Consider the following 26,846-nt stretch of genomic DNA (forward strand, 5'->3'; position numbering starts at 1 on the left):
CCGGGTTGCTGGGCCCAGCAGAGACCTGGGTGGGGACCCCGGTCTGTTCGGCAGGGGACCTACCTGTGGGACCAGAGGATGGTCACGGGAGAGGTCAGGGACCGCTCACTTACCCTCCTCCTGCCCGGAAGCCAGCTTTGCGGCAGAGAGTGAGCCCCGTGGGAGCCCCATCGTTAGCCCCGTGCAAGGCCCCGGTGCAGCAGGGGGAGAGCAAGGTTCAGACCAGAGGCTAAACGGGAGATGACCTCTGCCAAATCTAGACCTTGACAGCTCTCTGCAAAGAGAAGACAGCACAGCCCACTGACAGTGTGGACAACCGTGACTGTCCCATAGCAGGCCACCCACAGAATCTGGAAGGAGAGGGGGAGAAAGAGGGAGGAGGAGGGAGAATAGGTCTGTTTCTGATCACTTTTAAATTCCCTGAACGCACTGCCCACAAACGGTCCCAAGTACAGCCCAGTAGCCATCAGGGTGTCTCTGCTCTTGCTGGTCAGATAAGTCATTTTCCAGGGGCCCCCAAGACACCCTCAGGCTCAGTGATTCATCAGGAGGACTCACTGGGAGGATCCTCGGAACTCAGGGAACACTCTTCTGCTCATGATGACATTTGGTTCTGGAGGGAAGACACAGGTAGCAGTTGGCCCTGGAAGATGCACAGGCAGAGCCCCTGGGAGACCAGGTCCAGAGCTTCCAGTGCCCCCCCACCCCCCCATCCCCAGTGAGTGTGTGCAGACGGCACTTTCCTCCCCAGCCATTTCCCAGGATCGAATGCCTGAAAGAGGGGTGTAGGTGCTCGGGAAAAGCAGGACGTGCTGCCAACGAGGGATGCTCACGCAGGCTTCATCAGGCTGGGTGTCTGAGGGCTTAGAGGTGACCCGTCAGGAGCTAGCAGGGCCAGACTTTCTCTGGAGTGAGTGGGTTCAGACGCCCACTGAACCCCTCGCTGCCTGCCAGCTGACTTCAGCCTGACCCGCACAGTCCCTGCTCCTCTGGGTGGAGAGTGGGACCCGGACGATTTCTCTGGGGCTGCACCCGCAGAATTCCTGTGCTGGGAGTCCCTGTCGAGAGTCGGGCCCCGAGATGCACAGCCTCTGGCGGGGACTCTTGTGCAATGGATGGGCTGGGGGTGAAGCCCACAAGGATCAAGGGAAGCAGGGCATGGCAGGCTGGGCCTGACCCCAAAGGGGCTGCTAGGTCTGTGAACAGCACCACCTCACTGTCCCACCTGGAGTTAAGAGTCTGTCACCTCCCTATCAGTCAGTCCCTGCCTTTCCAGCGAGGGTCCCCGGCAGCTGGTGGCGCGGTACCCCGGGAGGGCGGGAGGGGCCTGGGAGGGCGCAGACTGGTTCTTACAGCCTCCACGCTTCCCACCCTTTCTTTTTCTACCTGTCCATCGTGCCTGGACTGATCTGCGCTGTGTGAGCTGCTCCTCGGAGCCCAGCATGGCAGGTGGCTAAACAGCCTGTGTCTCCTCCCCGCCCCCCCGTAAGACATTCATGAAACTCTTCCCCAAGGCCACACTGTACCTGGGCTGAACGTTCCCTCCCCATTCTCTCTGCCTCTGTGAGTGCTCCTGGCCATGTGGTCTAGTGGGGCCTCTCTGCTTACACAGGGGGCTCACACAACAGCATGGAAACACCCCGGCTAATACAGCACCAGCTCCACAAACATGGCCCGATTTGAGCAATATGGATCCTCCACGGTTATTAACTTCCAAGGGAAAAACATAAGGCTCCAGGATAAAACCTCTTTCTGCTTTTAAATTAAAGTTTCAATAAACAATATTGCAGAGGTTGGCCTTCCTCCAGAGGGTCTCGCCCAGAACCAGGGGGTTCTGGGCTTTGGCTGCAGCAGGTGTATGCAGGGTGAGCTCTGCCTGCGGGGCCGGCACTGCCTGGGCACCTCCAGATCCGAGTCTGTCAGCCCCAATCTCGGGGTTCCACCTGTGTCCTAGCCCAGAGAGTCGAGAGAGGCCCCGTGTACAGAAGCCTCAGGAAACTTCACACACCTACCTGAGCAAGCTGACATGATGCCATAGTCACGTGGCTTTGGGTGGCCATAGGGTGCAGCAGAAGCCCTCGGGGGGGGGTCAGGAGAAGGGGTTTGGTAGCCAGGAAAATTGTGTTGGTTTCAGCATCCCCAAGATGCTGAATCCATAATTCATAAGCTAAAATGCAAGCTTAATCAGAAGAAAGCAGCCCCTGCACATTCACTTGTGGCCACAGGCTTCCCATATTCTAGAGGAAGATCTAACACCTTCCTCTGGAGAATGGATTCTCTGGCACTCTTCCCCTGTGCGAAATTTAGAAGTTTGCAAAATACCCTGTCAATCTATTCCAGTTCTACCTAAGAATTCCCTCTTCCCTTCAGCGTCTGCCTGTTAATTATGGCTTTCCTTCCAGCTCTGTGTTCTTACACCCCAGTGTGAACCCAGGCTGCATACAACCTTGGGCTCCAGGTTGGTCATAATCCTAACACAGCACACTGCAACTCAGTGGGTTTGAATGTGACTCTGGTGACCTGCAGACTTCTACATACCTTCAGAGGCTTTGTAATTACTCCTGACTTCTGAAATCTCTTTCCCAGAGTTAGACACCTTCAACCTGTATAATGGGTGAGGTTTAGAATACAATTTCATCTGGGAGAGCTGAACAAGTGGCTTCCAATTCATACTAGGTCGTGAATGGCTGATGGCTGCAGCTGGTACCCATCAGGGGAATCCAGGACGGTCTGTCCCTTGGCCTTCCACAGTACCGACAAGACCTGTCAGGTTGTGATGGGGGATGGGGAGGAGAGACCAGCAGGAGGAGACCAGGGAGCAGGAAGGCTGATGTCCGTCAGACATGGGTAGGACAGGCAGCATGTATGGTTGCTGCCTCTGAAGTGACTTCTTCCCGTGCCTCCCTGGCTTGGGATGTAGACAGCGCTGTTTGAATCTGGGATACGCTCTGAAGGCCTTGTGCCGTCTGAGCAAGGACAGGGTCTACTGCATGCATGTGTGTATGTCTGTATTTACTTGCTTTTACTTCGGCAGGGCCCCGCTTCACTACTGTCTCCAGGGGACATAAATCTCTTTAAGGTAAAAGCATGAAGAGATGTGCATGCATTGGGAAATGGTGGCGGCGGGGAGGGGGTTGGACATTTCAGTAAGTTGTGGGGTTTTGTGCTTGAACAACTGTGTTAGTATCATGATGACAACAGCAGTATTTCTTGATAACTCCCTGTGTGCCTGGCGATGTGCTCGATCCTCCATCTCGTCTGGCAGCCACTGGCCACGTGTGTCAGTTTAAATTTAAGTTGATTAAAATTAAATACAACTAAATACAATTAAAAATTCAGGTCCTTGGTCATGCTGGCCACAGTCTACGTACGTAATGGGCAGATGTGGCCAAAGCCTATCTTAGTGGACAGTGCACATACAGGGCATTTCCATCCTTCTAGAAAGTTCTCTGTGGGGCTGTGATAAATGCTTGGTGTGCACCTCTTACCTGATTTCCACGATTACTCTCTGAAGTTGGTACTATTTCTGTTGTTGCTTTGCGTGTAAGGAACGTGAGGCGCTGAGGGTCAGTGGCTTTCTGGGAATGCAGTCTGGTGCTCACTGATTTCAGAGACTGACTTTAACCCCACAACAAAGCTGTCTTGTGTTCTTAAAAGGGGGCCATAGGCAGAGTCAAACAGCTTGGGTATGCATCCTGCTGGTGCAAGGGCCAGAGCACAAGGCAGGGAGGTGAAGGCCACTGCCCGGCCTTTTGGCCAGGAAGGAGACCAGATCTGGGTGCAGACTTCCGCTGGTTTTCAGAACCTGTTCACTTTGTCCATGGTTGCTAAAGGCCCTGAGAAGCTGGGCATCCCTCTGCCAAGATTGGGCAAACTGTGAGGTTGCCCAGGTCCCGCCCATGGGCCTCAGCTCTGACATGGCAGAGGGCTGGGACAGGCAGTGAGCAAGGCAGATGGGTAAGGTCTATGTTTCAGAAAGAAGAGTCTCGCTGCAGTGAGTAGGGAGGACCCTTTTCCTGGCTCTGTGTCAAGCCTTTGTCTTAATTTAGGGTGAAGCTTGACATTTGTGTGATCAGCTCCTTCCTCGCTTCCTGCATTCTGAACAAGCACTTGGGTGATGTCAAAGCCACAGAGTTCATGCCTGAGAGTGAGGGAGCAAAGCAAAAGAGAAAAGAAAACCTTTTCAGAGAACCCCGAGATTTTTCATCTCTGTACACAATGAGATGCCTTGATGGAAAGCTATACATTTTATTTTATTTTTTTAAAAAAACTAGTAGTAGAAAATCTTTCCTGATTTTAATTGACAAGAGAAAGCTTTTTTTCCTAGTCAAGGACATGACAAGAAATCATTACCTATTGATTAAATTCCTTGTTTATTGGAGGCTTTTATTAGCTTCAATCATTTCTCATAATTCCGTTGCTCTAGAAAGACCTGGGAAGCTGTCCTTCCTCCACAAAGAATTTAACCTCAAGATGTCCCAGTCTTTCTGCCAATGATAACAGGAGTGTGGAGCCTCATCCTTCACGGCTACCGCATTGAAGCAGACAATTAGTCCCATCAGTGTTCCTTACCTGCTGTGGGATGCAACTGTGTTCATCAGAGCAACTGGGAACCCCAGAGGGGATGAGGCACCTACATCCAGGGTGATGCCCAAGCCTTGCTGGTCCCATGGAGCTGTGCTTTGCTTGGGTCCAAGTGGGTTTCCCAGGTCAGCAGAGCCTGTTACTGCTCCAAGCTTTCTATCACCTGTTGCCATTCTGATGTAGGGTAGAGCCTGCTGGTCTGGCCCAGGTGGCTGGTGGCAGGTCCCTCCCTTGCTGAGAAGGCATCTTTTATTACAGAATATTTATCTCTGCCCCAAGGAATTTTATAGCATCACATACTTCATTCTGGTAGTTGGAACACTGCCTGGGTAGAAAGTTCATCTCCTGAGTCCCTGGTAAATGAACTTCCACAGTTGGATCTGTGCCCAGCAAGGTCATCCTCAGGATGTCTCCATCAGATGGCTCCCTTGGATAAATATTATTTCATCTGATCTTCCCAGACAGCCCAGTATGTGGGCACTGTTAGGTCTGGATTTTACAGGGAGGAGGTTGAACGCAGCTGGGCAATGCACATGTTCAAGGTAACAGAGCTGGATAGCGGCAGAGCCAAGACCCAAACCCAGTGTGTCCAACTGCAGACCCCTGTGCTTGACCCCCTATGTCACCTGACTTCATCTTGCATGGGCCAGAACCGGCTGCCAGCTCCCTGATGAAGTACAGGTGGGTGGTGAGTTCCCTGCCTGCCGCCTAGAGGTTTCAGAGGTAGGCTGCACGGCCCTTTGGAGGAATACTGCAATGAGGATTCAGGTATCCAGCGAGAGGTTGGATAAGATGACCTGGGGGTTATCTCTGCTGCTGGAAAACAACAGCTGCTTTCTTCGAGTAGCAAGGACTGTGGCATCCCTCCCTTTGGTAGGCATTGGGTGGTGTGCTTACTTGGTATGCTGCACCATGCTGACTACCAGCCCAGTGAGCTGGGTTTGATGAGAACATCTCAGACAAAAGAAAGGGGACAGAGACCAGAGGGAAGCAACATTTATAGATTCCAAGGAAACCAGCAACACACCAGGTGCTCTGCGTGCATTACTTCATTTAGATTTTACAACAATCCCCTAAGGAAGGAGAAGGACCTTATGATAAGGAAATAGACTTATTTCTAAGTGACTTACCTGAGTGACTTACCTGAGCAGCTCCGTTAAGTAGAGGAGTTGGCAACCGGTATTGATGATCAAGGGCATCCGATGGGCAGATGAGGCAAAGCAGAAAATTCGGGGAGGGAAATCGTATGGAAATCACAATGGCAGATTAACAACTAAATTCGCCATGCTGTCCCCATGTGCCAGGCATGGCATCAGGCATTTTTCATTCATTACTCATTTCTTTCTCACCGGACTTTGAGGTTCTCCATTCACAGATTAGAAGGCTGAGGCTCAGAGGGGTGAAGCCGTGATCCCAGGGGACAGAGGCTTCCGTGTGATCTGGTTACAAGCAGAACCCTGTCTAGTCTCAAGGCATTCAGGGTAGTCCAGGGTCAAGAGGAATGGGGGGCCCCAGGAGCACGGGGGCCAGAGTGAGCGTGGGTGGGCCTGCAGATTGGGGGCTGGTCTCCCTGTGTTCCCTGGACTCTGGGGCTGGGTCAGAGCTGTAATCCAGCACCCACACTGTAAGTCTGGGCACTGCTACAGCTCATCTTCAAGGAACAGTCTTTTTATTGATTTTATTTATTTACTTATTTAAGATAGAACCAGTGCCAGCAAGAGAGAGAGGGAGAGAGAGAGAGCACAAGAGTGGGGGCTGGGGTTAGGGGCAGAGGGAGAGGGAGAGGCAGACTCCCCGCTGAGCAGGGAGCCAGCGCTCGATCCCAGGACCCTGAGATCATGACCTGAGCTGAAGGCAGACACTTCACTGACTGAGCCATCCAGGTGCCCCATTCAAGGAACATTCCTACCCAGAATCTGTGATGAAGACAGACCCAGGCTGAGTTAGCCCTCGAGAAATTGGGAAGAAATAGGTGGTGAGATTTTGTATTATGCAGATATAACTGCTTTATGGTGTGGATCCCACCATAAAGAATGGTTTCCGGATCACCACCATGTTCTCCAATGCTAGCAGGATCTCAGTGGCGGGAATTCCTGCTGCCCCCAGGCTAGCCCCATTCCACATGTCATACACCCACTGCTGCACTCTTTCATGGATGCACCTTGTTTTAAAGAACAAGAGAAGGACTAGGAATAGGGGATTTCCTCCCAGCTCCGCTGCTCTTCCAAACAAAAAACAGCAACCCAAACCAGTATGCTTTGGTTTATCTCTTTCACCCTCACTTTGTATATCCCGACATTTGGCACTCCCCAGCCTCTAAAAATACTTACCCAGCTTCTCAAACCACCCACTAAAAGGAGATGGTGCAGGACACTGAAAGGTCAGGTGGTCAGTAGGGCATTTGGTTGGTGGGTTGGGTCAGTTAGTTCATTCATGTATTGAACTCCTGCTCTGTGGAAGGCCCTTTGCTCTGAATTGGACGTGGAAAGGTAAAGCAACTCTACTCTGTTTTCTGAGAGCTCACACCTTGTGCTTGGTGGGGAGGGAATGGAGTATACATGGACCACTTCAGCAGTGATGCAAGTGCAAGTGTTCCTGGGGTTGTGGGAGCAGGGTCTGAAGCCGTCCCCAGTCTGAAGCAATAGGATAGCTTCTTGGTCTCGGAGACTTCTGAAGACTCTTCAGAGGTTGAATAGGAGTGAGGCAGGTGAAAGGAAGGTGAGTCATTCAGAGTCACTTTTGTGATGGAAAAACCCTTCTGTCCGGAGTTAGAGACCAAGGTGATTGCTGTCACCTGCAACATCACCTCCCCTAGGACGGAGTGTAGCTGCCCAGGGCCTGTGCAGACGCCTCCAGCCGAGCATTCCCCAAGCCGTGGTCCGTGCATTTGTTCTGTGCCAATTAACACCATTTAAGCACGGAACTCTTCAAGATACGTGCTCATTGTGGTCTCAGAGCAGAAAGGCACAGAGCCTGGGGCGCCTGGATGGCTCAGTCAATTAAGCGGCTGCCTTCGGCTCAGGTCATGATCCCAGGGTCCTGGGACGGAGCCCCACATCAGGCTCCTTGCTCAGCAGAGAGCCTGCTTCTCTCTCTCCCTCTGCCTGCCGCTCCCCCTGCTTGTGCTCTCTCTCACTATCTCTGTCTCTGTGTCAAATAAATAAAAATAAGTAAAATCTTAAAAAAAAAATAAAGGCACAGAGCCTAACAGTGGATGCTTCACAAGTAGTTTTTCATTGAGGGAGTCAATGAGTGCAGGTGGGAGTTAAGGATCCTAGCTAAGTGCATTGGGGATGATCTGATAATATTCTAAGTGCCTTCTCTGTGTTAACGCTTCTAACCTTTATCCCAAGGAGAGGGGAGGGAGCATCGCTGAGCAGTACCGCAGGACTCTGGGATAAGACACAGGCCGCGATGTGCTCAAGCCAGTGAGTTTTGTTGGGTCCGCACTGCACTGCAGACTGTAAGATTTTAGGATGACACAGGGTTAGGAATTAGGAAATTAGGAAACGTGTTCCCTGGGCTGAGAGGACTTTAAAATCACACCAGGAACTGTACTCCCCTGCCTCACTGGGCAACTCACTGACCGGCAACATTTATTAAACACCTACTTTGGACAAAGAATAATGCCAGGAGTATGTGGTCAGACCGGGTGTGTGTGTCACGGCCAGAAAATCCCAAGGCTGTGTGCCTGTTACTTCTTTGTTCGCAACCCACTTAGGCAAACCCAGGAGACAAAGAGCTCAGCTTCCAGCTTCGTTCCGTCTCCAGCTTTAGGAACAGGACGTGGACGTGTTATTTGTAACAACCCTGAATGTTTGCCTTAAGTCTGTACTGTTAATGCTTTTATTTATTTTATTTTATTTTATTTTTTAAGATTTTATTTATTTATTTGACAGAGAAAGACACAGTGAGAGAGGGAACACAAGCAGGGGGAGTGGGAGAGGGAGAAGCAGACTCCCTGCCGAGCAGGGAGCCCGATGCGGGACTCGATCCAGGGACTCCAGGATCATGACCTGAGCCGAAGGCAGTCGCTTAACCAACTGAGCCACCCAGGCGCCCACTGTTAATGCTTTTAAATGCTCACAGATAGTGGTGCACTTTTGACATCACTGTTGGGGGCAATACTTCACGCAGTCTGGCTGGCTAGAAGTAGGGAGAAATGAGGTAATGATCCAGACGTATCAGCGCTAAAATCTGATTTCAGATGAAGAGAGAAAAATGCAAAGTTTGACACGAACACTCTGGATAATGACCCGATGCACTTGTTTGCTTTTCTATCACTTTCATGGGCCACCTTTCGCTTTACAAGGGACTATCATTTATTCTCTCTCTTTCTCAGGACATATGCAGTGACTGCCCTCCTGGCCCCCAGGGCCTCCCTGGTCTGCCAGGTTTTAAAGGGGACAAAGGTCTCCCAGGAAAGCCAGGGAGAGAAGGCACAGAAGGGAAAAAGGTAAGGAGAAAAGGGGACAGTTTGTCTTTATCACTGCGATGAGATACATCATCTTAGAGATCCCAGTGCTGCCTCTCGGTACAAATGGGAGGCGGCAGAGGTCTAGGGGTCATCTGGGGGACTGGCTGCCACATTAGTCATGAGCTGTGCCCGTGAATGCACAGTCACACTGAGCAGCACCACCGGCCCACACCCTTTGCTCAGACATGCTGGTGGGGAGGAGACAGGGACATTTCAGTGGGAAATCAGTGAATAGGTGTGCAAGGGCAATGACATGCTGATGACTCGGTATGAGCTCCAGACACTCATTCTTGATTGTTTTTCTTCTGTTCCTGCTACAGGGAGATGCTGGGCCCAGGGGCCTCCCAGGGCCTCCAGGAATAGCCGGACCACAGGTCAGTGAGCCCTCATTAACATCGTGTGCATCCACTCTGCTCATCTCACTGGTTAATCTACATCTGAGGAAGAGTGGTGTCTGGTGTGGAGGAAGGATGCTTTAAAAATCACGATACCAACATTCAAGGGCTGACCATGACCTCGACTATCTCAGTGACCTTGGGAACTCATCTACAAATGCCTCAGTGGTTGAATAATGAAATGAGCTAGGGGATTGGATTGGTAGCAGTCACTGGTTAAGATGTGAGTTTTGGGGTCAGACGGCTCTGGATTTGATTCCCAGCCCTGAGTGGAGTCAGAGCTGTGTGACCTTAGGCAAAATCTTTGACCTCTCTGGGCCTCAATCTCACCACCCACGAATGGTAAGAATAAAAGCAAGATTCAGAGATTTGTTAGAGTTGAACAATATAATACATAAAAGGAGCTAGTTGTTCAATAAACAATGTTATTGGGAAAGTGCTAAGCCAGCATGAGTGAGCAGTATTGCTGCTCATAGGAGTGACGAGGCACCCATCTACCATGGGCAGGACAGCTCTGTGCTTTCATAAGGCCAGGGAGACAGGCCTGGGAAGAAGGAGCTGTGATTCAGCCTTAGAATGGGAGGGGAGGCTCTGGCTGCCAAAACAGGTGTCTGGGCTGTGGTGGTTGGGTTCCTGGTGGTGACAGTAGGTAGCTCTAAGCAGAAGAGACTGTGTGAGTGCTGACGTGGGGGCAGGAGGGGAGGAGAGCTGACCCTCCCCACCCCTCACCCTTCTTCCCCTCCCCCCAGCGCCCCCGGGAGTGGGGGGGCTGTCCCTGATAGCCTTGGGGCCTCTGTACCTCTGCAAGCTATGCAGGCTGCCCTCCCCCCGCATTCAGGGGCAGGTGTGTCACTGTGTCTCTCCCTGTGGCCTGGCTGGGACACAGCAGTGTGGCTTGCCTGGGGACACAAGATGCGTCAGAAAATTGTCAGTAGGAGAGAGAGCTCAGGAGCCACACCTCCGGGGTTGGCATTCCCAAGGTCTAGCGTCTTACTTCTGCCCTTCCTTTTCTTGCTGACAAACTAGGGGATGTCAAAGCAGTGACCTTCCTTCCAGGCCTGTGGCCTTAAAACCTGCTCAGGAGATGCCCTCACCAGGCCTGGCACATAGCAGGCCCTCTGCCAACCTTAGCTCTACTGCTCTTCCAGCCCGTGGGGTCCCAGCCAGCGGCAGGGCCAGGACTGGGATGAGGACCCGGACGTAAGATGTAAGGGGAGTCCAAGACCTCAGTAACCAAGATAAATAAGACTTTAATGCAATATTTTAAGAACTTTAAAATTAGTGCAGTTGACCCACAAGGAACAAAATGTCACAATTTTAAATAAAGACGGGACCTAACCCTCCACTGAACTGCTCACCTTCCTCACTCCCCCTAATCCCAGCCCCATCAGAACCCCATTTATTTACATTTTTATATTTTGTTCATCTTGGATTATTTGGCATTAATTTTTATTTTTTAAATACGACACTGGACTATTATTTATTTTGGATACTGATGTTTCTAGAATCCTTTACGTGTTTACACATAGGTAAGTGCTCACTTGCCTTACCCTAGGGTCAGCCTTGGAAAATGGGGTTGGAGCTCTTACTAGTATATTAGGATGCAAACAGAAATACTGTGGTGTAATAGAGCACTCACTGGAGCTGTTGGGTATCAGGATGGAAAACATCCCGACTTCCCAGGACTACCTGGCAGGCTAAGACATCGAGTGTTTGCGGCCCATAGACTCGGTGAAGTCTTACAGGGTTTTGACATACCCAGAGCTCCTGCTTCAGGAACTATAGATGTCAGGTTTCAGTGTAGCTGGAACAAGAGATTTTCCCTGCCCATCAGGTCAGTGTTAGGTTAAGAGATGACCATAAAGCGTAGCATCACCTGCGCTATTACCCTGCTTTACCCTCCCTTTCTGGGGTTATCAGCTGGGGCTAAGCTCCTTGCCTGGAGGAATCTGCAGGCAGCCAGTTTCAGCTGATCCTCTTTAAGTAACCTTTGCTGTCAACTCTGGGCTGCTGGGTTTGCCTCTGCTGAGGAATGGCTTTTATTCAGAGAAACAAAAGCAAATCAATTAAACAGATAAGGAGTTCCCTCCACTGAGTAAGGATTGTTTTCTTTATCAGCCCAATCCCACTTGAAGTACTGGTGTCTTGGGACAATGGCTCTGCCTTTGTTCCTTTATAATTCACTTCCAGGGAGGGTTTGTTCCTTTGCATATTCAGAGAGAGCCAAAGAAAGCTTCCATCCAGAAAAAGCACAAAAACTAGTGCCCCAGGTGAAAGACAGGGTTCTAGCTGTCTCCACTTGGGGAGTCCATGGTGACCTTGAGAAGTTGGCAGGACTGGGGGTCCACCCTACATAATGAGCCCTCAAGCAGTTACAGTGGGCAGTATACCCAGTGTTCTAAGGGCCAAGGGCCAGGTTACCTGTTTTACAGCATGGTCTCTTGCAACGGTCAGCATGATCCTAGGAGGTAGGGATATTATCCCACTCTACAGACAAGGAAGTGAAGGCTTAGCAAGGTTAAAAGCCAGTACTCCCAAACTACTAGGTGATACAGCAAAGGGGAATCCTTGCTGGCCCAGCTGTAGGACCACCCAGCCCCCTTAGTATGCTGTCAAAACTTAGTTAACAGTGGGACCAGCATCAGCACCAAGGACAGCTCCCAGGCGGCTTCCTGGGTCCACCACCTATTGTTGGGGAAATGAGTCAGGGAGGAGTTAATTGTCTCCTTTGAGGACTCACAGGCTTGCCTTCAAATCCAAGTCCCTCTCTATGCTCTTCATTCATCCCACACCACTCTCCAGAAAACAGACGGGAGGACTGTTTCATTTTCTCTCTATTGAACCTTGCTTATCAAATGAGCTCTCAGCTAGACCTGCGGATGTGAAGATGAATTTGTACACTGAAAATGCTACCAGTGGCCGAGCACTTATGATTATTGTTCTTGTGCTTTCATAGCCAGAGGCCCCAGGTGTTCACTGGTTCAGTGCCTCTCCAAGGGCGTTTGTTTGCTTGTTTGTTTGCAATTGTGATCCTGCATCTGGGAGAATAGCTTTCCCAAAATTTATTTTGCAGATTTGCAGCTGCTGTGACTGGTGGCTGGGTCTGGGGAGGTTAATGCCACAATCGATTGTAGAACTTTCATTGTAGAACTTTCAAACTGTGTGAAACACCGACTTTGGGGGATGGGGTCTGGAGATAGTGGCTGCTGTTACGATTATGATCCATGCTGAGGAGGAAGAAGGAACAAGATGATAATCAGAGTGAAGACCCTGGGAATGTGCTTTTCTGCAGAGTCCAATGTAAAACCCTCTCCCAGTAGGAAATGCTGATTATTCTCTCCTCCAGGAAAAGCATTTAGGTTTCTTCTCATTCATGTGCCCACCAGCCAGGTAATGGGAACTGCAGGGACTGGAGACAATAGATGAGCAGAAGCCCCCACTTGGACCTTCTGGATAATTCTGGGGGCCAGAGATAAGACCTCCTCTGCTACTATTCAAACTACCAGAAGAGGCTCTCAAATCCGTTCCTGCCCAGAAGGTACCCCATGCCATTTGGTTTATGCTGTCTTAAGGAGCATAGGTCTCTTTCACCCAGAGCTGCCTCAATCCTGGAAGATTCTCACCAAGCATCCCCTTCAAAGTTCCCTTCTGGGTCAGGAGGTGTAGAGGTAGGTCAGATATGGACCATGCCTCCTAGGGCCCAATGTTGTGTTGGAGAAGAAAGATCTACAAGCTGGTGGTTTGTACAAAAGTCAAACTGGGGCTGGGGGCAATCAAGATGGGCGGACACAGGCTGGGCTCTGGAGGTCCGTGAGTGGTTCCCCATCTGGCTCTGCTGCTTGGTAGCTGAGTGCATTTCACTTACTACTTATAGGACTTGGGCAGTTTATTTGACTTCTCTGAACCTCGGGTCCTTCATCTGTAAAAGAAGAGCCATATGGTCTATCTCACAAAGAGGATGTGAGGATTGAACAAGGAAACATTTACAGAGCACCAGGCGTGGAACCAGCTGGGTACATCTAACCGCAAGTGGTCCTCATAATTGTTTCTCTAAATGAATAGCAGTTGTAGCAAATGGTCAGGAGAAGAGTAAATGGCTTTAAGGAAAATAATGCCATGGGGCAAGGGGTCACCTATGAAGGCCACCTGGAAGAGGTAGGATTTTAGTTGCATTGGAAAGTGAGGCAAGGATTTGTCAGACGTCCTTGGCGAATGGCTTTCTAGGCGGTGAAACAGCACACAAAAATTCAGGGCCAGGACTTACTCTGCTAGTAGCAGAGAATCATTAATTTGAGAAGGTTTAGGCCCTGCCCTCCAGTTTGTAAACCCCTTGAGAAAATTGCCTTTTTGGTGGATTCACAGAAACCGACATCCTTCAAGCAGTTCCTGGTATGAACACAGCCTCTAAGTAATTGTTACATTGTGCGCTTAGCCCATGATGGTATTGAGGAAATATAATTAAAAACTAAAGAAAATCTTCTCCCAACCCAGGAAAACCTCTCGCTCTCTTCTGTAGCCCGGCAGCCATACCTGCTGCATACAAGTCCTCAAGATAAACAGTAACTGGTCCTCAAGTCAGAGGACTTGATAGCACCATTCTCCAGACATGTTCATCCTAAGTTGACCTGGGAGTTAGGGGATCATCTGTGTTAGTTCATTAGCTTTATAGGGAGGAAAAACGAGCTCTCATCTTTACGACAGGCGGTAGTTCTGCAACTTGGAGCAAGAAACCGGCTTTTCCCTTAGGCTCCCTTTCCCCATGGAGACTGGGGGATTGGGGGAGCTCTCTTCCTTGATGATTGATTATATTTCAAAGGGACGGATGCCAGGTCCTAGAGAAAGACTTTTCTGAGTCCTGGATCTGGCAGGACTTATTTAGCTTTTAAGAGGATTTACATACATTTCAAAGAGACAGAGAACAGACAGTGACAAGTTTTCTAAAGTAAATGCTCTAAGAAAAAAGGTTTGGGAAGAGAATCTCTTCCCTTCTTTTTATGGGGGAGATTTAAGCCCTGACAATGGCTCTGAATAAACATCATCTAAGAGAACTGAGCTAGTAAAGTAATTAACTAGTAATCTCTCTAGAATATAAACTCCAGGTAGGCAGGGATGTTGTTGTTTCCTTGATTGCTGTATCTCCAGTGCTTTTAGAAAGTTTCCTGGAGCACTCTCAGTCAGACTTCTAGGCTGTAAATGCTATGCTCTTGACATTATAAAACCAGTGGGACAAGGCATCATGCCTATGGAAATAGCCAGAAAAGTAACTTGGGCAGGAAGAGGCAGTTTGAATACAGATAGATCTGGATTAGGCTCCAAATCTTGCTTTTTGTTAGCTGTGTGACCTTGATGAATGACTTAACCTCTCTGGTCTTCAGATTTTTTATCTATACACTCTGGTCAGACCCCCACCGCATAGAGTAGTCTTACTGGCTAAATTAAATAACCGGGCATGTTAAATTTTTTTTTTTTTTTTTTTTTTTTTTTTTTTTTTTTTTTTGCATCAGCTCAGGATATAAACAAAGAAATACACGGAATGGGATCTCATGTGGAAAGGCCCGGCAGTGTGCCCAGAGGAGTAGAGGCTTGGTAAATGTCAGTCCTCTCTTCTGGAAGGAAGTGAGTCAGGGTTGGGGGTGGCTGTGTTTGCTTTGATCCTTAGCTGCAGCAGAGAAGGAGACAGGACAACTGTGGAGATCCTTGAGCTCCTGACATTTTCACTGCTGAGAGTTGAAGGTTGCAACCACCCTAAGCCCAGACTGAGGACTGGGATTTGAAAAGAAACCATTTACTTTTAAGGCAATTGTCCTAAATGTCAGAGAAGCAGTGTGCTATTCTATGTCACTTCTTTTCATTGAGATCATAATACGGCCTGCCGACAGTTTGCTGGCTTTATAGATTGAAAAGCAGTAGAACTAATTACATGTAAAAATGTTGGAACAAATGCTTTTCCCCTTGTGAACCTTTTTTTCTCCTCTGCACACTGGCCTTTGGCCCCCAGCACGGCTCAGGGAGGCAGCCGGGGAATGTTATAGGTCCTCAGTGAGCTGCTGACATGGCATAGCCATGTGGATGGGAAGAGGGCTGGACCCCGTGTTTCAGGGGGTGAATTGTGGGGCTCTGCACCTGGATGGACTCTCCTAGATTGACCTGCCCCCCTGTGTCCTACATTTACTGGATGAATAAACCCAGAGCACAGAGGGAATGTGATCTGCTCAAGGATGCAGAAATAAGAGGTGACAGGCCTGGAGCCAGAGCCAAGGTTGACTTGTTGCGAAAGACTTATTTTACTGCATAATGCATACTTTTAAAGGAACTGACATGTTTTTGGTTAATAACATTTTACTGAAATACATTTGTTGCCACAGTAAATGCAGAGCCAAAATAGGTGACAGTTAAGAGAGATTGGAACCTTTGAATGTAACTTTCAAGGTTAGTCTGTGAAAAATATTTTTGATAGGTTTCATATCATGAGTGTCTTAACCACAATAATGACAGCAATGATGATGGTGGTGGTGGTGATCATGTTGATAGAGGTGATGGTGATGATGATGATGATAGTGATGATGGTGAGTTTGATGATGGTGAGGATGATGATGATGGTGATGATGATGGTAAGGATGCTGATAGTGATGATGATGATGGTGATGATGGTGATGATGATGGTGAAGATGATGGTGAGGATGATGGTGATGATGGTGATGATGATGGTGAGGATGCTGATAGTGAGGATGACAATGGTGATGATGGTGATGGTGAGGATGATGGTGAGGATGATGGTGATGATGATGGTGAGGATGATGATGGTGATGATGATGTTGAGGATGATGATGGTGAGGATGATGATGGTGATGGTAACAGTGATGATGATGGTGGTGATTACAATGATGAGAAGGATGATAGCTAACAATGAATTCATTACTAGCTTAAGCACTTTGTAGATTTTAGGTCATTTAATGCTCACAACAATCCCATGACAAAGGTTCTGTTTTTATCATTCTCATTTTAAAAGATGGAGACAGGGTATTAAAGAGGGCACATACTGCATGGAGCACTGGGTGTTATATACAAAAACAATGAATTGGGGATCACTACATCAAAAACTAATGATGTATTGTATGGTGACTAACGTAACATAATAAAATTTAAAAAAATAAAAGAAAGAGACAGAGTTGAAGCAGGTTGCCCAGTGACAGGGTTAGTAACGACAAAGCCAGGGTTCAAATACAAAATAATTTACAAAAATAATTATAACTAATGTTTATTGAGCTCTTGCTATGTTCTGTTCTCTGTGCTGTGTCAATTTTATTCTCCCAACACTTCATGAGATAGGCAATCATAATTTTCTCTATTTTATAGATAAACAAGAAATCCTATAACTCACAGTTTAAGTGACCCACTCAAGGTCACACAGCTAGTAAGGGAGGGAGCAAGGAGCATACATATGTATGGATGGAGTCTTCTTCCTCAGCCTCTTGGGCAGTGCTGTCCCATCCACTGTCTCAGCTTCTCCCTCTTCCCACCTCACACCAGACATTATGCTGACTCGGCTCCTTTCCCTCCCACACCCAAACATCCCAGTTTCCTCCTGATTGCCCCTCCTCTCTTCATCCTGGGCCTTCCAGCCCACCCTGTACAACAGTCAAGGAGCCCTTCTGCAACCAAGAATAGTGATATATCCTTCTCATGGTTCCCAGTGTCTGCAGCTCAATCCAGGTTTAAGGGGGTAAACATCCAGGGCTCTCAGTGAGGTAGGTACTGCCTGCCTCCCCAGTTCCATTTTCCACTGACCCCCATCAGCACCCCACAACCCAGTTAAGCCATTCCATCAGCAGTTCCTCAACCAGACTCCCTTGCTTCTCTCTGCGGACACCATGCCTGGCCTGCAGCTCAGACTTGGTAAGAGTTGGATGAAGAAAGAGTAAATGGATGAATAAATGAATACATAGGTAGATGAATGCATGCAAACTTTTTTTCTTCTGCAATGTAGTTCTAGCAAAATTTCCAGTAAGCTTCTTTCTTTTTTCTCCTAAGGGAAGTAAAGGGGAACGTGGTGCAGATGGTGAAATTGGACAGAAAGGTGATCAGGTAAGAACTTACTTTATAATGAACCTGAAGAGACATCACTATTTCTCCTAGATGAATTTCATTCTGCCATTTCTGACATCACCACTTGGATCTTCTTTGCTTGCAGTAGGATTTTTTTTTTTTTTAACCACATTTTCATGGTTTCCATCTTGATTCCTGTGGTTCATTGTCACATTCTCCTTCCCCAATTATCTGAGCAGACTGCCTTTTCTGATTTCCTTTTGTTTTGTTTTTTCTGGACTCTCTTACACTTAGAGCTCTAGTTCACTAAAATGGTTGTCGTCCATTACACAATGCCCCCTTCTTTCCTCCCTCCTATTACTCCTCAAGTACCTATCACAGAACTCACGGTGCTAGTTGAAATGTTACACAGATGCCCCTTCTGTGCTCAGTGCCCAGCCAGCCCTGTTGGACCACTTCTCCAAATGCATTTTAAGATAGCGCCCACGCAACATACTCCTCTGTCTCTGGGTTTGAACACGGCATCCCCATCATCGTTTATCTAGTGTTACCAGCTGATTCTGCAGTCCAGCCCCCCAGCCTCCAACAGCCTTTCTGCCATTTAAACTGGCTCCTGCTTGGCAGCTGTCTCTCTTCCCTTTCCCTTTCCTCCCTCCCACCTGCCCTCTGCTCATCACTCCTCTGTGCATCTCCCCATCGGTCCTCCTTGTAACCAGCTGCATGCCAGGCATGGCACCAGGCTCTGAGATACAGAGGGAGTAATGGGCAAATCCCTGACCTCAAGGGGCTTTCTGCTCCATGAGGGTGAAGCAGGTGAGCAAGCACTCCAGAAGCAGTGAGTTCAGAGCTATGCTCAAGGTCAGAACGACATGCTCAGCTAAAATTCCCTCTGTATTTGGAAAAACAAAATGTGTTTGGGTTATTGTTGCAACAGCGAATTTTCAGAATTAGTATGCTCTATTCTGACTGTTACAGCTTGTGTTTCCCAGTAGCAGGAGATAGAGGTGGAGGGCAGGGAAATTTTCCACGGTGGTGTGTCTGCTTTTATAAAACATTGTCCTACAAAGACTAAACATTAAATGCAATCCCCTCTGGCTGTTTAGCTCCTGCTGTAATACACATAGACTCTGCTCTACATGGAGACATGACTCTCTTTCTTAAAGTAACTGCAACTGTTATAGTAAGGATGCCATGATTCGGTAACCCCAACAGTTTCCATTGTGAGCGTATGTTGTGTGTGCATATGCATTTATTTGCTTCCAGATTTTTATTATGGGATGTTTCAAGCATACACAAAAATTAGAAAGCATAATAAAAAGACCCTCCCCCATACCTATCACCTAGCCACAGGGATCTTGCAGCCATTATGGCCACTTCCATTTTCGTCTGTGTCCTCAACCCCTTCCCCACACCGTCTTCCTTCACTTTATGTTGAAGCAAATCCACTTTCAGGAGAGATTCGTTTTTGTAAATATTGTTAGATACTTTCTCAACCTATGGAAACACCAGCAATATATACAAAAAAAGAAAGTGTTTTTGTTGCCAGTGCCTTTATCCAAAATTGTTACTGGGGTTAGAAGTCAGATTCTGGATTGTTATCTGAAATTCGGTAGTCACCAAAGTGAAAAACTTCTTATGAGTCATTTTGAAGAATTGCCTCTTGTGTTTTCCTAGGGTCATCCTGGAGTTCCTGGTTTCATGGGGCCCCCAGGGAACCCTGGGCCACGGGTAAGTGATGATTTTGAACCCCCTCCTCTTTTGGCTTTGACATTTGCACACATTTCCATACTCATTGGACCTGCCTCTTACTTTAAGGACCAGGCTGACACCTGAAAGGTGTCCAGGGCTGAACAGAAGGTGCAGGTCCCAGAGGGACAAGGGGTCAAGGATGGGTACTTGACTCCAAGGGACCCAGTGGGGTCAAGGACGGAGTGACTTGAATAGGTGGAGCTGCTGGGCAGTGCAATTAGAATGCTTTTGGGACCAGGGCGGCATTGGCATGGATGGGCAGGCTTGATGTATTATTAATTTCCATCTATCTGGGGTGGTGGGAAACCTGAGATAATTGCAAGGTTAGGATCTTTTGTGAGAAATGGAGAAGCAGCTTCCCCTCTTCCATAGGATCCTGTCCCATGGCAAGAGGCTCTGGGAATCACAGAGTGTCTCCATAAGCACAGACTTTCCTGGATTTACTACAATTAATGACAATAATAAATCACTAAAAAATATTATTATCATTGTTACCATCTTGAACCATTCATTCATTATCGTTCTAAGGCACTTGTCATCAATATACTGTAGATACTGTGACTATCATCCCATTTGCCCCCATTGGGCCCCCTGAGCAAATGTTCTTCCTTGCTCTGGTAGTAACTGTATCTCTGACCCCAACTGATGCACTTCTTAGCAAATCCGTCTCCCTTTGGTCTAAACTGCCCACAGATTAGTCTTGTTGCTCCTGTGCTCAGAGTCCACCGTAGTTGATGCTCACGTATCTAGCCAGGGTAACCACGGTAACGGGCAGCGCGAATGAGCATCCTCACCAAGCCCAGGACCAGTCCCCTGCGACTTCCCATGTGTTCTCCAGGAGCCCTGGCCACCCCCAGACCTTGCAGAATGAGGGATTACTGGTAATGGCTAAAGGACAACCGAAGGGAACCCACTGCAAATCGGGACCAACCTAACATAATCAATAAAGAAGCAGAGGCTGGGTTAGGATCATGAAGTTAAAAATGTGTGCCATTAATCTTGCCTTGTCTTCTTTTTAACAACCCTAAATGACTTCTAATTGTAAGTATGTTAATTCTTAGAATAAATTAGGTCGTTTTAAATGTATTTTTTTCAATAAAATTGTACAGGAGCATGAAACTGCATCTTTTACTTCAAAACTGACTTTTACAGCAAACTCATAAAAAGTACATTAACTACAAAAGTATGAAAGCTTTCACAGTTTACGGGAGAGCTCACCTCAAATCTTGGATCCTCAGCTCACGTCCCACCTCCCCCCCCCCCCCCCACTGGCACCTTTGTAGTTAGTATCCTTTTCAGTTTCTCAAGACTTCATGCCTCACTGTTGCGTCTCTGCCGTGAGCGAGATTGCGAGCTGCCTTGCCAGGGGATGGGTCAGTCTGTTGCCATTTAGGTTCATGAAATTCTGCGTTTTCTTTAAAGAAATAATTTCACGGGGGAAATCCCTTTGTATCGTATTTGCTTGTGTTCCTGGATTTTGTGGCATCTGACGCTCAGGCACAAGAGAAACTGATCAAGATGGCAATGTTACAGATAATGGTTAGTGCGAATTGAGGAGGGACATTTGAGAAGGAAATACTTTCATATTACAGTTTTCATATCACAACGACTTTAGCTTCTCCATGCAACCTAATAGCCGAGGGGCTCCTGAAGTGAAGGTGGAGTAAAAGCCCATCCCCACCCCACCCTGGTCGCTCCAAAGCCTATAACACATCTCCTGTGCAAATGAAACCATGTTCTCCTCTCCTTGGAAATTGCTCTTTGGACTCTATGACAGCTGTAGGAAATGGCTCCTGGCTTATGGTTCTCATGCTAGATGATGAATCTGGGATTCAGAAACAGTCATAATCATAGGGCAGCTTCTCCATCTCCATCTGATCAATGTGTTCAGTTCATTCAGTTGATGTTTACTGAGCTTCTGCTTTGTGCCATGCTCTGTACTGTTCTTTGTCATTGGGAGTGGATGCCAGTCGCCCGTCCATTCGGGTTCAGTGGCCAGTCATGCAGAAGCAACTCGAGAGCAGGAAACCCTCCTGGTCATTTATGCATTGTTTCTTCACGTGCTTCCATGTCGGACGCTGTAACCAGGGATATAGATACCAAGCAGATAAGGCTCCTTTATTATTTTTACTTCAAAGTTGATTTCCTGGTGCTCAGTTGGCCTCCTTCTTTCGGAGCAAGCCCTTACCCTGTTCCCAACCTGCTGTATGGAATTTAATTCCAACATAGCTAGGTTCCAGGGTATAGGGTGCTGTGGGGTTTTGGCAAAATTATATAGAAGAATCCAGTAGAAACGCCATTGTTCTGCTAGGTTTGAACTAGATGTGGAGGTTCCCAGCAGCGGCATGAATCTTGGGCTATGTATGCAGGTATTATCAACATCCCTTTATTTCATGAACATTTACTGGCTCCTCACCTAGTGAAAGAGGTGGAGGCGAATCTGACTGCATCTTATCCCTGGGGATTTACCTTACATGGCCAACAAGACCTATCTTCCATAGCTGTATCAATTTTCCTTGAGGCCCATGATGTAGCCATATCTGTAACCCTAACAATTGGCCAGCGCTTGGTACGACACAGGCACTTGATAAGTGTATGTAAAAAACCTAAAGACTGCTGGAAAGGTACTGCAAGACCTTGCTTATTTGTCCTCCCACACTTAGTTCGTATCTGCAGTATTCCCAGTCATGGACTGGCCAGTAGACACACTGCTGTTATCAGTGCTTGTGATAACGAAGAACCCTTCAGGGAGAGCCCTTAGTGAGTGCCAGGGCTGGCTAACTCTAGGTAGGAACTTACTCAGTTCTCTCAACAACTCAAGTGAAATAGGTCCTCTCTTTCTCTCCAGTGCACAAAGGAACTGAGAGATACAGAGGAGTAAAATAATGTGGAGAACCAGGACATGGACCCAGGAACTCTGGCTCTGGGAGGGTGCACCCCAACCAACACCCTCTGTTCTGTGCTAAGCACGCTGTAGGCAATGCCTCCTTACCCTCCTTACAGCCTGGGCAATCATATCACTTCCAGCCTTTTACCAACAAGGACACTGAAGTACCACTTGACCAAAGCTAGAAAGAAGCAGTGTATTCGTTAGTCTAAAGAATCTCTGCCCCATCTGCCAGCCAGCCCAGCTTTTCATTTATTCATTTATTCAAGAAATAGTGAGCACCCGCTATCTCCAAGGCACTGTTTTAGCTCCCAGTAAAGCAAATAGTCAACAAACACTAGGGTGTCAGAAGGCAACAAGGCTAGGAGGAGCATAAAGACGTTAGAAGGGGCAGGGACTTGGGTTTTGGATTTGGGAGGCAGGTAATTTTTCACTGAGCTGGGATGAGGATGAGGGCAGGCTGTGAAATCTGAGCCCCGGGGGGTTGGATTACGGGGGTGGGGGGTGGGGGGTGCAGCATGGGAGAGAGCCCGCAGCAGAGGCAGATCTGGGCTCACTCTGCTGCACTTACTCACCTGTGTAGAGCTCCTTGTTCATGGATCTGTCCATGCATTTCTCATCCCTGGGTTGACACAACCAAGTGCCTTCCTTGATGACCTGGAACATAAATCCAGTTGTTCATTTTTGCCTCTGTCCCGAAATGTTCCCTGATATTAGCTAAAACGTCCACTCTGAAGTGAGACCGTTTACCGTTGTCTTAGGGATGACTGTGGATGCTCTGGTCCTTTGTGCAATGCTTTGTGCAATGTGGCTTCTGCGCTCCCAACATCTTTGTCTTCCCAGAGTCCTGCCCCACCTGCTGGGGAAGGCAGAAGCACGTCCGGAGTACTTATGGTTCCAGCCACCAGGGAGGGGCTCAGGATGCACCTTTGTGCACCATGTGCTTCGTGCACAAAGAGGCGCTAGTGATCCTGGTGCAATGTACAGCAAACTAACTTCCTGCTCTGTCATCCGTAGGGAGCAGACGGAATTGCTGGAGCTGCTGGCCCTCCAGGAATCCAAGGGCCGCCGGTAAGTTCCTCGGTGGACTGGATCTGCCTTGAGTCTGTGTTTGGGCGTCCCCAGCACCCAGGTGTTTGCCATCCCTGCCCTGGCCCTCCCTACCTCCTTGGCTCTCTCATCCCAAGTATTCACAAACGGTCTTGCAAGGAAACTGCAGGAGGGGGGCGCTTTCTGTTGGAGTCCCGGGTTCTTGCCTCAAAGATAAAGGTTTGGTGGCAATCCGTGATTCCAGAATTTGGTTTACAGCCAGCTCCCACAGGCCCTGTGTCAGGTTCTCTCCTCACAGGCCCGGGAGAGTAGAGAAGCTGGAGCTGACCCCTGCTGAGGCTACTGCGTGCGTCAAGAGGCACGTTGGGCGGAGTAGCCCCTGTTACCCAAGCGTTCCACAGAGGGGAGGGAAGTAAGAAAGGGGAGTCACACCACAAGCTGGCAAGCAGGTCAGCCCTGCCCTGGGATGTCTGGACTCTAGTGCCAAGAACACTTGAGGGATCAGTTAGGCCAGCTTCCCTCCCCATCCCGGGACGAGGAGGACAAAGCCCAGTGGGACTCGTTCACTCGTCCAAAGCCACACGAGAAATCAGTATCCAAGCTGGGAGTGAAGTCAATTGGGAAACCGCCAACTCCATGTTCTTGCCGTTCCTCACTGACCGGCTGTTTGGGGTGGTTGGGGTGGGGCTGCAGGGGTGTTGGATTTGAAAACTACCAGCCACGTGGACTGTCTTACCTTCCTCATCTGGCCAGTCCTATCCAAGCGGCCCACCTGCTTTTTACCGATTCTCAGATGGCAAAAGATCTCCCCAATAAAAACAAATGGACTGGGGGCGCCTGGGTGGCTCAGTTGGTTAAGCGACTGCCTTCGGCTCAGGTCATGATCCTGGAGTCCCGGGATCGAGTCCCGCATCGGGCTCCCTGCTCGGCAGGGAGTCTGCTTCTCCCTCTGCCCCTCCCCCCTCTCATGTACTCTCTCTCATTCTCATTCTCTCTCTCAAATAAATAAATAAATAAATCTTAAAAAAAAAAAAAAAGTAAAAACAAATGGACTGTGTGCTCGAGGAGAATCAGTTGCGGGACCCAGATAGGAATCATCAGGTACTTGAGAATTAAACTGTATTGAATGAGACGTTGATTCTGTCGTGGGGGACCCTGAGGCAAGCGATGGCTGTGCTTGGAGCTGTCTGGGGTCCTGCTATTCCACTGTATACATCAAACCAGAATATACTCCAGATTTTCTTAGCATAACTAATGAGTGTTGGTAGTTAAAAAAAGAAATAAGGAACGCTAAGTGGGACGTAGTAAAAAAAAAAGATACATAAAAACTGAAAACATTACCATTATATTTTGAATTGAAACATACAAACCATTTGCCAATCTTTTTGACATAAAATGAAGGCCTTACTTGATTTTGGGTCCTCAGCATGGAGTCTCTTGTCATTATCCTTGTAAAAGGAACATCTACTCATTTACTATGTGGTTTGAGAATGTAAAAACACCTGTGGAGCAATTTGAATGTAGAATCCTGGATCCTGGATTGTTAGGATATTTTTTTTCCTAAACTTTCATAGCTATCCTATTACAGCGATCTGGATAGTGAGTCATCTTTATAAAATATTTTTGAAGTCTTCACTTAAAAATTGTTCTTTTTCTTTTTCCACCTAAATTTAATGGGGTTACCTAATGAATAATTAAATTGTGTAATTTCCGTAGCAAACCACAACTTGCACAATGCAAACAGGTTTAGGAACGAGCATGCTGACTCCTTGTGCATCTTCAGCTCATCAGATGGAAGCAAAAAAATCCCTAAACAGTAGATATGTTAGTCTCATGGGCCATGTGGTCTGTCTTGGAAAAATTCAGCCCTGCTCTGGTAAGGTGAAGTCAGCCACAGTCAATAGGTCAACAAAAGGCTTCTGATAAAGTTTTTTTTTTGCAAAAATAGCAGAGGGCTGCATTTTGCTGACCAATAGTGGCTCCATCCCTAGGGTCTATGGAACAATAGACATTCAGGAAGGAATCCAGGGAGCTCTATTATCAATATTTAAAAATCCGTAAAGATGACTATTTGTTCCAAGTTGACCCAAAAATATCCACTCAGTTCCGTGTTTGTAGGTTTTGTGATATGGGAGGCGGTGAATATTTTTGCTTTACTGTTGCTATTTTGTGTTGGTCTAAGTGGCATGATGGCTGGGCGACCTCAGATATCATGGCTCATCATGTTACAGAGATGCAGGGTATGCCAAATTGTTGTAAGTGCAAATGCATCACCTGAGCATTCCAGTTTCTAAAATTAAGAGTAACCCTTCAAACATGACTGCATAACCAAATAGTAGTAAACCTCAAACACGGTCTAATCTTCCTCAATTCCCAGGGGTCATGAAAAAGTTCTCATCCCTTAATGACGTGTTACTAATATCTTCCATTTTCTTCAGGTGGGGAAATAAGACTCAATTGTGGAGTTTTTATAAGTTTAAGTAGCACTTCATAAAGGAAATGTGCTTTGGGTCCCCTGATGGGACGCTTTTTACAAGACAATATATAAAATCTGCATAAATCTGAATTAAATATCAAAGTCGTTTTGCCTTTCGCTTTTCTTGCAAGAAGCTAACATCACAACCCTTAAGAATACCTCACTCTGTGTGGATGAGAATGTAAAACCTGACATCAGCATTTTATCACAGAAGGAACAGTGATGGGAGAGATTACAAAGTTATAGGGGCTTCTAAACATGGTAGAGACACAGATGACGTCAGAATGCTCATCCAGATAGGCGTGAAGGCACTGATGACGTCACCTGATGTAAAGCTGTGGTTGGCAGTGATGTGTATCTTTGGTGCATAAAACGGAAAATGAAGTATGAATTAATATGGTTTGGCAAATACAGTCTTTCAAAACACAAGCTCTGTTTCATGGGGGGAAGGAGATAGTAAAAGCGAGCTACTGGTGGTAGAACGTTTGGGACCCTCCAGACAAGAGGATGGTAATAATAGACCATCTGTTCAGGCCCTGGTCAGCCTTTCACTCGCCTTGGGTCCTCTGTGCGCAGCAGCCCCAGATGCTCTGGTCTTGGGCCGCGTGGTGAGGACCGGAATTTCAGGCAGTGTAGGGACAGAGTGCAGAGCTGGCCCCAGGTCTTGTGGACCCCAGGACCTGAATATCTTCTTCCCCCCAGACTTCTCCATCTTTAATTCCCCCCGAGTCTATGTCATATAGCCAAAATGAGACCCTGTCTGCGCACCCACCTGCGTGATTGTGCTCTGCCTGGGGCACCACCTGCCTGTGGTGGTGGTGCCGGGGCGGGGGGGGGGGGGGGGTTGGGGAGAGGCAGTGCCTGGGAAGCCAAGAGACAGAAGCACCCATTGCTTCTCGCCAAAGACCCCTTCCAGTCCGTGAAGGCAATTCTATGTGAGATCATGTACTTCCAGAAAAGCCGATCTAAGATTTAATGGTGTTTTTATGTCTTGGATCTTTTAGGGGAAAGAAGGTCCTCCTGGCCCCCAAGGTCCATCTGGATTACCCGGAATCCCAGTAAGTGGCATTTAAAAAAAAACTGGTTTCTCCACTACAAAAATGAGCAAACAAAAATAGATTCCACAACTGTTAAAGCAAGGCATGGTCCCTAGGGGAGTTTCCAGGGCTCCAGAAAATGAGA

At 47.9% G+C, this 26,846-nt stretch overlaps 1 protein-coding gene across 1 annotated transcript in view; it reads left to right on the forward strand.

Annotated features, from left to right (window-relative positions):
• The window catches only part of COL22A1 (collagen type XXII alpha 1 chain), a 227,617-nt gene that overhangs the window by 163,426 nt on the left and 37,345 nt on the right, over positions 1–26,846 (forward strand). The window contains exons 43-49 of the mRNA XM_045895568.1: positions 3,035–3,079; positions 8,927–9,040; positions 9,382–9,435; positions 17,488–17,541; positions 19,177–19,230; positions 23,156–23,209; positions 26,669–26,722. Of these exons, the coding sequence (XP_045751524.1) occupies positions 3,035–3,079; positions 8,927–9,040; positions 9,382–9,435; positions 17,488–17,541; positions 19,177–19,230; positions 23,156–23,209; positions 26,669–26,722 (429 nt within the window). The remainder of the gene's footprint in view (positions 1–3,034; positions 3,080–8,926; positions 9,041–9,381; positions 9,436–17,487; positions 17,542–19,176; positions 19,231–23,155; positions 23,210–26,668; positions 26,723–26,846) is intronic.

This window comes from Mirounga angustirostris, unplaced genomic scaffold, assembly GCF_029215605.1.
Source record: "Mirounga angustirostris isolate CCGP_5_RB_7025 unplaced genomic scaffold, mMirAng1.0.hap1 SCAF_4, whole genome shotgun sequence".
Taxonomy (NCBI): Eukaryota; Metazoa; Chordata; class Mammalia; order Carnivora; family Phocidae; genus Mirounga; species Mirounga angustirostris.